Source organism: Theobroma umbraticum, unplaced genomic scaffold, assembly GCF_002168275.2.
Source record: "Theobroma umbraticum cultivar Fairchild unplaced genomic scaffold, ASM216827v3 scaffold_81.0, whole genome shotgun sequence".
In the NCBI taxonomy this organism is placed as follows: domain Eukaryota; kingdom Viridiplantae; phylum Streptophyta; class Magnoliopsida; order Malvales; family Malvaceae; genus Theobroma; species Theobroma umbraticum.
The window spans coordinates 191218-204524 of NW_018397268.1; the positions used below are offsets into that span (position 1 = coordinate 191218).

The 13307-nt window shown below is 36.6% G+C and overlaps 2 protein-coding genes and 1 long non-coding RNA gene across 3 annotated transcripts in view; 1 reads left to right on the plus strand and 2 right to left on the minus strand.

Moving 5' to 3' along the window:
* Positions 1-8326, plus strand: part of LOC110425617 (beta-xylosidase/alpha-L-arabinofuranosidase 1-like) — a 9932-nt gene extending 1606 nt beyond the window's left edge. The window contains 4 exon segments of the mRNA XM_021440540.2: positions 6604-6756; positions 6759-6944; positions 7033-7446; positions 7551-8326. Of these exon segments, the coding sequence (XP_021296215.2) occupies positions 6604-6756; positions 6759-6944; positions 7033-7446; positions 7551-8164 (1367 nt within the window). The 3' untranslated portion in view covers positions 8165-8326.
* On the minus strand, positions 157-1345 carry LOC110425619 (uncharacterized). Its single transcript, XR_002446049.1, has 2 exons — positions 858-1345; positions 157-771 (listed from the first exon to the last, which is right to left on the minus strand). It is a non-coding gene; the product is annotated as an uncharacterized LOC110425619 (long non-coding RNA).
* A 161-nt stretch (positions 8327-8487) lies between the features above and the next one.
* KOB1 (elongation defective 1 protein / ELD1 protein) lies at positions 8488-13201 on the minus strand. The gene is made up of 11 exons (XM_021439785.2): positions 12699-13201; positions 11988-12137; positions 11791-11843; positions 11333-11441; positions 11080-11214; positions 10894-10938; positions 10591-10778; positions 10109-10250; positions 9390-9436; positions 9180-9267; positions 8488-9070 (listed from the first exon to the last, which is right to left on the minus strand). The coding sequence occupies exons 1-11, from the start codon at positions 13077-13079 to the stop codon at positions 8789-8791; spliced, it is 1620 nt and encodes a 539-aa protein (XP_021295460.1). The 5' UTR covers positions 13080-13201; the 3' UTR covers positions 8488-8788.
* Positions 13202-13307: the final 106 nt, after the last annotated feature.

Here is a 13307-nt window from a genome sequence, read left to right on the forward strand (position 1 = left end):
TACTCTGTACCGAAATAAGTGTCACCATAATCATCTGAATGGATTAACAATCATTCTATAGAACTAACTTGGCTCTCTTAATCATGATTTGTACTAGTGAAACTGCATGGGCCAAAGCTTACACTTAAACCATGAATGAAAGGACAATTTGAAGCGTAAAGAATAACAAATTCTGGGAAAACTTTCTAGTAACTAGTCCAAAAGATCTGAAATACACCAATATGACAGATTTTCTGTTTCATTTCCGTATAATGAACTAAGAAATATGACAACCCCAAATGTCAATACTGTGGTATCTACAGATAAGAATTAAAATACAAGATTTCTTGCTTCAACATCAAGTTGCAGAGCAGAAGTCTCCCTGACTATGCACCACAACAAGAAAACTGCCTGCCTGCTCTTTCTTTTGTTTATTGATTCCATCCCTTCAAAGCAAACCATCCAAAGTAGGAGAAGAGAGAGAAGCATTCACACCAGACACTCCATCATTCTCTGATGAAGTCGTCATTGTCCATGCTGGGGGGTGACAATGGTGGAAGAGCAGCCTCATGAGCTGCACTAGCTTCAATTTCTAGCACCTTCCTAACAGATGCTTGATGCCAGCTCTTGATGATAAGAGACCAATAGTTCTACATCAGCAAACTCACACACCAGATTCAAGTTGAAAGGGACAATGAAGCAGTGCACCCAAAAAAAGAAAAAGACGCTGCGCTCAAGTATATACCAGTTAAGCATCTCTTCCTCGGTTGCAGTTGAAGCAATTATAAATGCCTGCAATGAATAAAATTTACATAGACGATGACAAAACAGTTAGAAGGACATGATATAAAAAACAATCATACCAAGCCAAAACATACATCAGAGAGCAATCCAACTACATAGAGCACAAAATTCACCCCACAACATCTGGTCCATGGTCTCAGGATTTGATGAAATAAAGAACCAAGATGGTGCTCACTCATGCCGCATAATACTCACTTGGCTGTGAACTGACCACCTCACAGGAATATTAACCACAAACTCAGCATATGGCCTTATCAATTGCTTGGAACTTTATCAAGCATCAGTCGAAACATTGCTCCCATTTTTTCAGTGTCAATTATTCATCTTCAATGCCTCTAGCTACCTAAATCATGTATGTAATGGTCTTTCCCTTTAATTTAGACTCCCCAAATTTCCTAAGAAAAACTTTAGACTGTATGATACCAAAAGTCTGTAACTCTACTGGTAAATATTTCAGGGGCTTTTTAAAAAAAAAAAAAAAAATCTAGCTTAGTGCCTTAGTAGCTTGTTGCATTTCCCATATTCCAACACTTACTGCAACTCATGAATAGCAATAGCAAAGATATCAAGATAAACAAAAATACAAGAAGAACAGAAGGTACTGAACTTATAGCTCCATCTTCTGACATCTTCCTTGGTAGGTTTGCAGCCACATCATCACGTCTAGATGTCAGGTCCGAAAATTTGGCATATGTGTAGTGTAGAACAGCAACATCCTCCCAATTTGATTTCACTAAAAAAAGGTGTACCGAGTATGTGTTGGTTTGTTTTTAAACAGACAAATCTTTTGCTTGATATGGATTGTGCTCAAAATTTAAATGAGAAATACAAGTAAGGATTACGCGTAAGTGCACATAATTACAACAAGTAATATAATGATAAATAGAGTTGTCGATCCCTCGAGAAGTTGATTTACTATTTGTTACTAATTACTAAAATTGTAACAAGCAAAGTTTTATCCAAGCAACAAGAAAAGCAAGTTGTTAAGGATTGCAAGTTAAATGTATAGTGGAGAAACAATATAATTAAGGCCTAAGACTATGATTTCAGCTATTACTTTGTAAGGATACAAGATCAATCAACTACCTACTTTTTATGAGAATCAATATTAGTTTAGGTTTCCTAAGCATGCATGGTACTCCGTCGAGTTATCACATAATTGCCTAGCTTCATTAACTATCTATATGTTCATAGAACATTAACTAAAGCTAAATTCACTAAGTTTAGGACCTATAGTGACTATGTATGATTAATAGGTATATGTCTATCTTATTAATTAATCACTCACTTAATTTCTTAGTATGGAATGAACATATATTACTCAAATTTGAGTCCTTTTAGATTGTTCTTCTCAAGTCTCATCTAAAACTCTATACTCAACTTGCTGATGATCAAGCAACAAATGAGACATTAAGTATAAATTTGAATAAATATTGACATTTTCATAAAAGCAAGTAGAGGAAGAATCTAAAGTATTCCAACTACACAATAGCATCCACCATAATCCTAAATTAAAAACTCTAGCTCAACATATTCAAAAAAAAAGTACACGTTTCAACCAACAAAAACATTATTCTACAAAAAGAGTAAGAGAGAGAGAATCAAATCTAGAGTGAGAAAATGTTTTGTTGCAGCTTTTTAATCTTCCAACTCTTGATTCCTCTTTTTTTTCCCATTTTGTTCTTGTTTTCTTTTGCCTAAAATGGTCTCTCCAAAATCTCTCTTTTTTTCTTAGTGCAAAACTTTCTATTTATACCCTCTCTTTTTTTAGCTTGCCCTAGAAATATTCATAATCTGGAGCTTCTGTTTCTTTGTTTTTCTGCTTCAAGCTGCCTTGTGCAGAGTTGCTCTAGACCTCACTTTCAGCATTATTTTTGGTCATGATTCCTTTTGATTTGAGCCAAGTGCTAAACATCAAAGTTGTAGCTCACCCTCTCAGCTTTCCATTGGTTCAAAATTCACCTCGATCGGACTTCTACAACTCAATTTATGCCTCAAAAACTTCTGCATGTTCGATTGCTTTTAAGCCTAATTACACCCTCCTTTGCATTCATGCTCCAAGTCTTTGTATGTTCTTCAACATTAAGGGATTAAATAATCAGAGGCTGAATTGAGGGATTTTGATAAGAAATTAAGCTAAACTTGCATGAATGGAACTTAGCATAACATAAATTAAATTATTTCTAAAAGGAAAACTAGAAACCACCTAATCATAAAAAAAAAACTAAAAAACTTAGCAAAATTCAAGCTTCAAAGATGTCTAAGATAACTTTATATAATAGAGTTATCAGTATGATTAGAATGCCATTTCGGTGTACTAAAAGACAGGAAATGATAGTGAATATGAGCAGCTATTATTCTCACTAGTTAGTAGTTTCAATCACCTATGTACCAATGAAAGTATGAACTTGATTTAGGCCTGCTGTTGATAATGAATGTATGGATGCTTACATAAAATTGATTTGATAAGAAAGAAACCACTGACAAAAGCAATACATAAAGCAGAAATTTTAAATTCAACAACTGGTCAATTTTTAGATTTGGATAATAAGTTGCATTAAGTTGTTTTCTTCTTTTCATGAATGTGTGTGTCTGTGTAAGAGAGAGAGAGAGAAGAGAATGGACTGGTCTCTTTATGCTTAAATATCTCTGTTACAAGTTTCGAGGACAATAGCTCAAGTTACAACTCAGTGAAGACAGCAAAGAAGACAGCAAGAATGAATCCTCAAAGTCAATAGCACTCTCTTTTCTGTTTTGTTATGATGAAAGATGAGTTCTGCAAAATGGTATATTAATATAGCTAGGTAGGGCTCCGGACTAGGAGATATTCTCCCACTAGCCTGAACCTCTTACAGATCAGTCTATACATGGATGTTTGTTTTATATAACCAGCCTTATACTTCCATCCATCACAGTGTCTGCTGATGGTGATATGTGATCATATATGTTTAGTTATATATGCTTAGTCATAGTCAACTTCAGCAAAGCTCAAAACCTCTCATCAATGGTTTGAAAGCTGTTTCAAAAGGGTATTATATCAGTGCTAAGAACTTTAAAACAAATAATCCTCTTGTTAGCTGAAAACCCAGCACGTCATTCCTCATGTACCGAAAAACAATGCCTCCATAAAACTCCATTGTTTCAACAAACAATATTCAAGACAGGTCAAGATTTACCTTAGAATGTATTCAGGATTAAGTTGTACACAAGCCAATGTTGACCATGTAGTTGATGCTCTAACTAATGAATGGATTTAAAAAAAAAAATGAAAGAAATCAGCATTTTTCCTTTTCTATATATCATGGAATAAAAATAAGTGGACAAAGACAAGTTATCTTATTCTTACGTATCAGTTGCAACAAGAAATTTTTTCAATTTTTTTTATTATTATTCTGATATTGAATTGCTCTTGGATCTTGATTGCCTTTGACTCAACACACGTTTTTTTGTCTTGATTATACCGGAAAAATGCAGTTATACTTGATTATCCAAATTTGGTACAATCAAGAAGGTTAAACCTTGATTAAAATAAGGCTAGTAATTTAATCTAGACTTATAGCAGGCTGTGTGTCTTACCTAAACAACTGTTTTAGCTCATCATCTGCTAATAAAGACAGTTTGGTCACCTGACAAAAAATAATACTGAAAATTTTTCTGACTGTTGTTTCTTCCAGATTGTTGACAACCTACCCACCAAGCAACCAAAGGGCCATTCAGAAGCATCAACCGACCTGTTTTCTAGTGTAGAGAATTGCACTTATCTCCATTCCAGGCAAAGTTTCTTTGCAATGAAGCATCATGTAAGTCGAGTGTTTAGATATAATTTGATTACTAAAATACAAGAAGACAAGTATGTTGTATATGATAACTGATGAAGGAAACTTTTAACAGCCATGACAAGGTCTTGTATGAAACATTCATGTGCTAAGGTCTGTGTGGTACTGAATTATATAGCCAGAGATTTTCTTGCAAAACATTCATGTTAGGTTTGCTTGTTCAAATATGGGCCTAGAAATGACAAGAGAAGGAGAACATGTAGCTCTCATCTTTTCCAACAGATAAGGCATTTAATATTACTCATTCTATGTAGTGAATGTGAGCAGCTATCATTCTCACTAGTCAGGTAGTTTCAATCACCTACGTACCAATGAAAGTATGAACTTGATTTAGGCCTGCTGTTGATAATGAATGTATGCATGCTTACTATAAAATTGATTTGATAAGAAAGAAAACCACTTGACAAAAGCAATATCATAAAGCAGAAATTTTTAAATTCCAACAACTGGTCAATTTTTAGATTTGGATAAAATACAGTTCTCATAGCTTTATCAAATTTTACATGATAGTGGTTATCTAATATCTTGTTGATTTATACTTATAAGAAAGTCATCAATCCTCACATTCTCCACAGTCCACACGCAGACACAAAAAAAGTTAAACCATGGCTGCACAAAGCTTCAATGTTCTTTGTACTCTTTCCTCCGTTTTTATTATTTTTACCTATTGTTTAGCATTTGGGGTGATCTTAAGCCGCAAGGAGACCACCTTCTATAGTTTGTGATCCTCACGAATGGGAAGCGAAAATGTGAACATGTCTGACATAGGATATTGCGACACAGTCTTCCATATGAAGTTAGAGCTAAAGACTTGGTGGATAGAATGAATTTAACAGAGAAGGTGCGTTGGATGGGAGACAACGTTTCTAGGCCTATACCAAGATTGAGGTTGCCCAAATATCAATGGTGGTCTGAAGCTTTGCATGGTGTCGCACATGTCGGCCGCGGCACGTTCTTTACGGAGCTTGTTCCTGGTGCAACAAGCTTTCCCACCGTTATCCACACAACTGATCCTTTAATAAGTCGCTTTGGAATGCCATTGGAAAGTAGGAACATCTGGTTTTTTTTTTTGCTTTTTTGATGATAGTGAATAACATTGTAACTGTTGTTGTTATATGCATATATATACAGGTCGTTTCAACAGAAGCAAGGGCAATGTACAATCTGGGGCAAGTGGTTAACCTATTGGAGTCCAACAATAAATCCCGTAAGGACCCTAGATGGGGAAGGATCACGAGACGTCTGGAGAAGATCCTTTCGTGGTCGGTGTGTATGGCGTTAATTATGTAAGAGTTTGCAAGATAGAAGGACAAGAACATACAGCAGATCCTGGCTCTAGACCTCTTAAGTTTCTGCATGTTGCAAACATTTCGCTGCTTATGATCTTGATAACTGGACAAAGTTAATCGACAGACATTCGATGCAGAGGTAAATTTAGTGCAGTGTATGTATATATAGATGAAAACTTAATATCATATTGATAAGCCAATTGAAGAAGTTTTCTTCTTGTTTGAATGAAGGTGACGGAGCAAGATAGGTGGAACTTTTCTTCGTCCATTTGAAATGTGTTAGAGATGTGTGATGTGAGCAGCGTAATGTGCTCTTCAATAAAGTCAACAAAATTCCAACTTGCGCTGATCCCTTTCTTTTAAAACAAACATTCAGAGAAGATTGGAAACTCAACGGGTATACAAAAAAATCTACTAGTCTTTTGTTGTCAGAGATGTTAAATAAAATTTTACGTAGTTGATTTTTTAATCCTCTTTTGCAGATATATAGTTGCAGATTGTGATTCCATTGAAGTGACACAACGATAAAAAATGAATTGGCTCGGTGATACACCGGAAGATGCCTGGCACAGACACTAAAAGCAGGCTAGTAGCTGATATATATATATATATATAGGCTAAATGCATTTTTAAGAGTAATGTTTTTAGTTTGAGCACAGACTAAAGAAGATTTTCCTTCATGCATGTTGTTACAGGTTTAGATCTGGATTGTGGAACCACTTACCCTGACGCTCTTGAAAAGTCTGTCAGGCAAGGAAAAGTTAATGAGGCAGATGTTGATACATCTTTAAAGAACCTCTTTGTGGTACTAATGAGGCTTGGATTCTTCGATGGAAGTCCATCTTTAAAGTCACTGGAAAGAAAGATATATGCACCAAAGAACACGTTGAATTGGCAGTGCAAGCAGCTAGGGAAGGAATTGTACTTCTCAACAATGTTGATGAAACTTTGCCATTGAACCCTGATGCGTTTAAGACCCTGGCAATAATCGGGCCACTAGCCAATGCTACGAAACAAATGCTCGGAAATTATGAAGGTTGTAACAATATCATATATAACAGTTTCACATTTGATTGCCATGTTATTGATCAGTTACTCAATGTTGGTTTCTTCCATTATTGCAGGTAACCCTTGCCGATTTGTTTCTCCACTTTCGGGCTTTTCTGCCTTTGGACAAGTGATATACGCTGAGGGATGTCCTGGCCTAAATTGCCCGAATGATACAAAGATCTCGGAAGCCATCGAAGCTGCTAAACAAGCAGATGCTACTATACTTGTGGTCGGTACAGATATATCAATTGAGAGAGAGGATCATGATAGAAATGATCTCCTCCTTCCTGGTTTGCAACAGGAATTGGTCGAAGAAGTTGCTAATGCCTCCAAAGGTCCAGTAATTCTTGTAGTGATGACTGCAGGTGGGGTTGATATCTCATTCGCTAAGGATAATAATAAAATCAAAGGAATCTTGTGGGTTGGACATCCTGGTCAGGAAGGTGGTCGTGCCATTGCAGATGTTGTCTTTGGAGAATACAATCCTGGTAAGCAGCCATTTTAAAGCTTGATTTCCACCAACAGAAAATTACTTAATATAATCACTTAACATGATTTGATTTTTTTTCTTTTTTCCTTTTCTTTTTACCAGGAGGAAGACTACCCCTTACATGGTATACAGCTGATTATGTGGATAAGCTACCCATGACATCCATGCAATTACGTCCAGTCGAGGAAAAAGGTTACCCTGGAAGAACATACAAATTCTTCAATGGTTCAACGGTATATCCTTTTGCATATGGACTAAGCTACACAACCTTTAACTACAAGGTGACGACACCGACAAATGTATCTATCCCTATTAAACTGAATACTACCCAGCACTGTCACGAGTTGGAATTGACAGACACATCTGTCCAGCAACCATGCCCTTCTGTTGCAGTTAATGATTTAACTTGTGAAGATAAAATAGCCTTTGAGGTTGAAGTCCAGAATACCGGCGACAAAGATGGTAGTGAAGTGGTGATTGTGTACTCAAAGCCTCCGGATGGAATTGTCGGAAATCCTTTTCAGCAGGTTGTTGGATTTGAAAGAGTTTTTGTTGCTGCTAAACAGAGTCAAAAGGTTAACTTTGAGCTCAATGTGTGCAAGAGCTTGAACATTGTCGATAGCAGTGGTTACAAAGTTTTGCCAACTGGGTTGCATAAAATTATGTTGGGAACATCATCTGAACAAATTGATGTAAATGTTAGCTTTGCTAGTTAGATAAGTAGCAGATTTGTTGATTCACTTTAGGAATCAAGTTGTTTATCGGTCGGTTTTTAGGAACTTAGGATTAAGTTCAGTTATTTTTTGTTTAGTGCTGTTCTTTTGTATTTTACTCTGTACCGAAATAAGTGTCACCATAATCATCTGAATGGATTAACAATCATGATTCTTAGGCTATTCTCCTTTTATAGAACTAACTTGGCTCTCTTAATCATGATTTGTCCTGGTGAAATTGCAAGGGCTAAAGCTTACGCCTAAACCATGAATGAAAGGGACAATTTGAAGCATTAAGAACAAAAAATTCTGTGAAAACTTTCCAGTAACAAGTCCAAAAGATCAGAAATACATAAATATGACAGTTCTTCCGTTTCATTTCCATATAATGAAATAAGAAATAATGACAGCCTCAAATGTCAATACTGTGGTATCTACAGATGAGAGAGAATTAAAATACAAGATTTCTTGCTTCAACGTCAAGTTGTAGAGCAAAAATCTCTCTGACTATACACCAAAACAAGGTAACTGCCTTCGTGCTCTTTCTCTCGTCTCTTGATTCCATCCCTTCAAAGCAAACCATCCAAAGTAGCAGAAAATAGAGAAGCACTCACGCCAGTCACTCCATCATTCTCTGATGAGGTTTTCATTGTCCATACTGGGAGGAGACAATGGTGGAACAGCAGCCTCATGATCTGCACTAGCTTCAATTTCTAGCACCTTCCTAGCAGATGCCTGATGCTCTGTGCTTCTACCAATCTTTCTTGATGCAAAAGACACAGAGGGAACAGCTCTTGATGAGTTACTACTATCAATGGATGCTAAAAACTTGTCCCTTGAAAGAGTAGTGGGGGCAGTTGCAATAATGGAGCTGAAGACGCCAGACTCCCTTAAACCTTGTATTATGGCCTGAGACAGCAAGAGATAACATTTATATCATTTCAAACAGAATTTAAAGATGGCAGTTTTAATTTCCTGTGACTTCTTTATTTTAAAAAATGCTAATAACTGTACTTACCATAGGAGCATATATGCGAGTTAAAATCCCCTTTCTCAGGAGTTTCAGTCTTAGGTCTTTTTCACCCCATACAACATGTTCACGATACCTACAAAAACCAGAGGCCATATAGTTCTACATCAGCACACTCACACACTAGATTCAAGCTGAGAGGGACAATGAAGCAGAGCACCCAAAAAGATAAAAAAGATCCTGCATTCAAGTATATACCAGTTAAGCATCTCTTCCTCTGTTGCAGTTGAAGCAATTATAAATGCCTGCAATGAAAAAAATTTACACAGACAATGACACTACACTTAGAAGGAAATGATATAAAAAACAATCATACCAAGTAGAATTATACATCAGAGAGCAATCCATCCACATAAAGCACAAAAATTCACCCCACATCTCATCCATGCTTTAGATGAGTAAAAAAGACAAACAACTGGGAAACTCAGGATTCAATGAAATCAAGAACCAGGATGGGGCTCACTCATGCCACAAAAGACTCACTTGGCTGTCCACTGACCACCGCACAGGAATATTAACAACAAAACAGATCCTTCAGCATATTGCCATATGAATTACTTGGAACTTTAGCAAACATCAGTCGAAATATTGCTCCCATTTTTATCAGTGTCAATTATTCAATTGATCTTTGATGCTTGTAACTACCTAAATCATGTACTTAATGGTCTTCCCCTTTAATTTTAGACTCCCCAAATTTCTCAAGAAAAACTTCAGTCAGCATAATACCAAAAGTCTGTAACTCCAGTGGTAAAAATCTAGTGTAGTTTAGTTTAGTGGCTTAAAAAAAAAATCTAGTTTAGTGCCTTAATGGCATGTTGCATTCCCATGTTCCAACACTTACCACAACTCAAGAATAGCAACAGCAAATATATCAAGATAAACAAGAATACAAGAATAACAGAAGGTACTGAAATTACAGCTCTATCAAATTCCAACATGAAGCATCTTTTGACATCTTCCTTCAAAGGTTTGCAGCCACACCGATCACGTCTAGATGTCAAGTCTGAAAATTTGGCATATGTGTAGTGTAGAACAGCAGCCTCCTCCAATTTGATTTCACTGAAATAAATTGTACCAAGTATCATCACAAGTGCTATTTCTATGTACCAATAAACAGAAAATAATAGTGAATATAAACTACCATTCCCCCAAGTAGTTTCAATTGTTATATGCTTATCAATGATATGATGCTAACATAAAACTTGCTCTCATTATCAATGACCAAGCTGGTCCTCATCCCCATCCCCACCCCCAACCACCCCTCCTCCTCTCCCACCCTTCACCCAAATATTGAAACAAATTGAATTACATAAGAATTTATGATATATGTATATATGATTCTCATACTGCATCAGGTTATCTGATCATGATTTCCCATGTGTAGACAGAATCACCATACTTTGGGGTTTTCATATAATTATGCCATCTGTGAGCACCATTTGGACGAAGATGATCCTGAATACGAGCAGTAGCTTTCCCATTTCCATAAGTCAAGAAGTAGTTTGGATTACCGCGAGTTGATTCTTTATACAAGCCAAAATATGTGTCCTTCGGAAGATGGTCATAGTTCTTCTTGAACATTGTTACCTGTTTGCAAGGATAGAAAAGCCAGCCATGTACCAAACTCCAAATCCTCACTTCAGTCATTCAATTTGCTGAAATAAAAAAGAAAAGCAAGGAAAAAGGACAAGTGAAAATTTACCTCACTAAAAGGATCCTTGATATCATCTCGTTCAACACTGCTCTCCTAAACAAAAAGGGGGTAAATTTCCACTATCAAACACCGCAGGCCAGGATGACAAATGAATAACAAGATATACAATCATAACCACCAATTCCAAGTTCCCTTATTGATATATTTCTTAATAATTAATATAATGCCACTCACATAATTTGGAAATATGACCATATCGACATTGCTAGGCACATCAAGGAGCAACTGCCTCAAAGAATATTCACTTGCACCAGCTGGGTGTATCAGTTCATCAGTATCAAGATGAAGTATCCAGTCCATTCCTGCATCCTTGAATTTCAAAATGCAAAAGAATAAACTCATCAAAAAAGGTCAAGACCATTGTGCTAGTAATTACAAACAACAAAGTATTTCCATTCATGAAAATAGAATCATTCATACAGCATACCCGTGCCATGACAATGGCCATTTCCATATTGAGAGACTGCTTCACAAATAGTTCATAATTGCATGGCTTGTAAAAAAAACTTGAAAGCCATGTTTCATTCCAGATCCGGCTGACAACCACAACAAATTGCCAAAACAATAAGATTAAGAAAACAAACTCTGACAGTAAAGTTACAAAACACAACCATTTTGACAAAAAAATAAATGGAAGTTGTCCCTAAAGAATTGGAAAAGAAACAGATGATGGGATAAATATAGATGCATACAAACAAAAATAATGAAAGAAAGTATGATATAGTGCAAACTAAAGACAACTTATCACCAGTGGCCTCCACATTCAGCTAAACTACTACTTAAACAAACTACTAGGAAAAAACATTGGGAAAAACCATATTTCTCACTTTAGCTTTAGAATCCTAGAAATGTATTTCAATCATGAAAGGAGAAATGCTAATTGACCTTTTAGCCTGCTGATCTTCAAGCTCTCTTGTTCTGTATATAACTTTTACTCCCTGGTGAGCAACAACGTAAAACTTATGCGATAAGCAATTTGGACAAATGACAGCCACAAGTAAATAAAGTGGAACAATTCTACTTATAGTTATGAAAACAGAGCAAAACTAAATCGAAGGAAGCCAAAGGCTTCATAAACTCACAGGGATAGATTCCAAAACTCTAGAAACGTTAGGAGATGCAGCATGCCCTTCCACAAAGAGGAAAAAGGTTGTGACTCCAATAACCTTATGATAAAACATCCATGGTAAAATCTGCTCCAAGCCAGCTGATGTACTTGTTGTGACACAAATCTGCCATTTGAGAAGCAAAACAGCCAAAGGTTATAAACAAATCACCCCAATTTCTTCTGGAGGAAAAGTCAGCTAACAAAATAGCCAAAAAAAAAAGAAGGTAAGAATTTGATTTAAGCCTTCTGTTGCTAATGAATGTATGGATGCTTACTATAAAATTGATTTGATGAGAAGGTAAACCACTTGATAAAAACAACTTTGCAAAGCAAAAATTTTTGAATTCCAACAACAGGTCAATTGGGAGAAAGACCAAAAACTTTGAATTCGATGAATTGAATAATAAAAATTTCAACCCAAAATCCAAAACACAGAGACGGGTCAAAGCCAAAATGAGAGAACTAAACAAGACCCCAAGCTGAAACCACAGTGGTTAAGCAATATCCACCAAATATCAATTACCAGAAGCAAGATCAATCCCAAAACAAAGAACCCAACAACCAAAATTATGCAAAAAAAAAAAACATAAGAAGCAAGAAGGCGATCCCGATATAATATTCTCAGCCTATAGCAAACAAAATAAATAGTTTCAGATCACTCCCCAAAAGAATAAAAAAACCGTACCTTTGGCTTCAAATTGGCTTCAAAACCAAATTTCCAGTCTCCATAGTAAGGGAATGAAGGGGAAGAGCTACGACCAAGATTGATGCAATCAGTAGAAGAATGGGATTTAGGGGAGAGGGACGAGAAAGTCTCCATGCCAGGGAAGACCTCGTGGTGGGACCCCCGTGGGGCCCATCGAGAAGTGGCGGAGGATGTGGCGACGGTGGGATCGGACACACTGCCTCCGCGCCACTGGAGAACGAAGGCTAAGGCAGCTAAAGAGAGAGGGAGGACTGTTAGGAGGAGAAGCAGCTTCGAAAGGAAGGATTGGGAAGAGGAGGAAGAGGAGGCTGAGGTGGAGGAGAGAAGAGAAGTGGAGCGGTGGTGGTGGTTGGCGGGCATGGCGGAGACTGTCGGAGGCAGAGACCAAGGAATTTGGAGTTTTCAAGTGTAAAATGGGGAGTGAGAGCCGTTTGACCCTTTTCGGTTTTGTCCTATTGCAATATTTTCTTTCTTTTTCTATTCCCTCTTTTTCTTATGTCCTTTAAATAATTAGATTTTTCCATTTATGAATAGAGGAAAAGGACATTTAAATGAAAAAAAAAGGAGCACATTTAATTATTTGAAGGC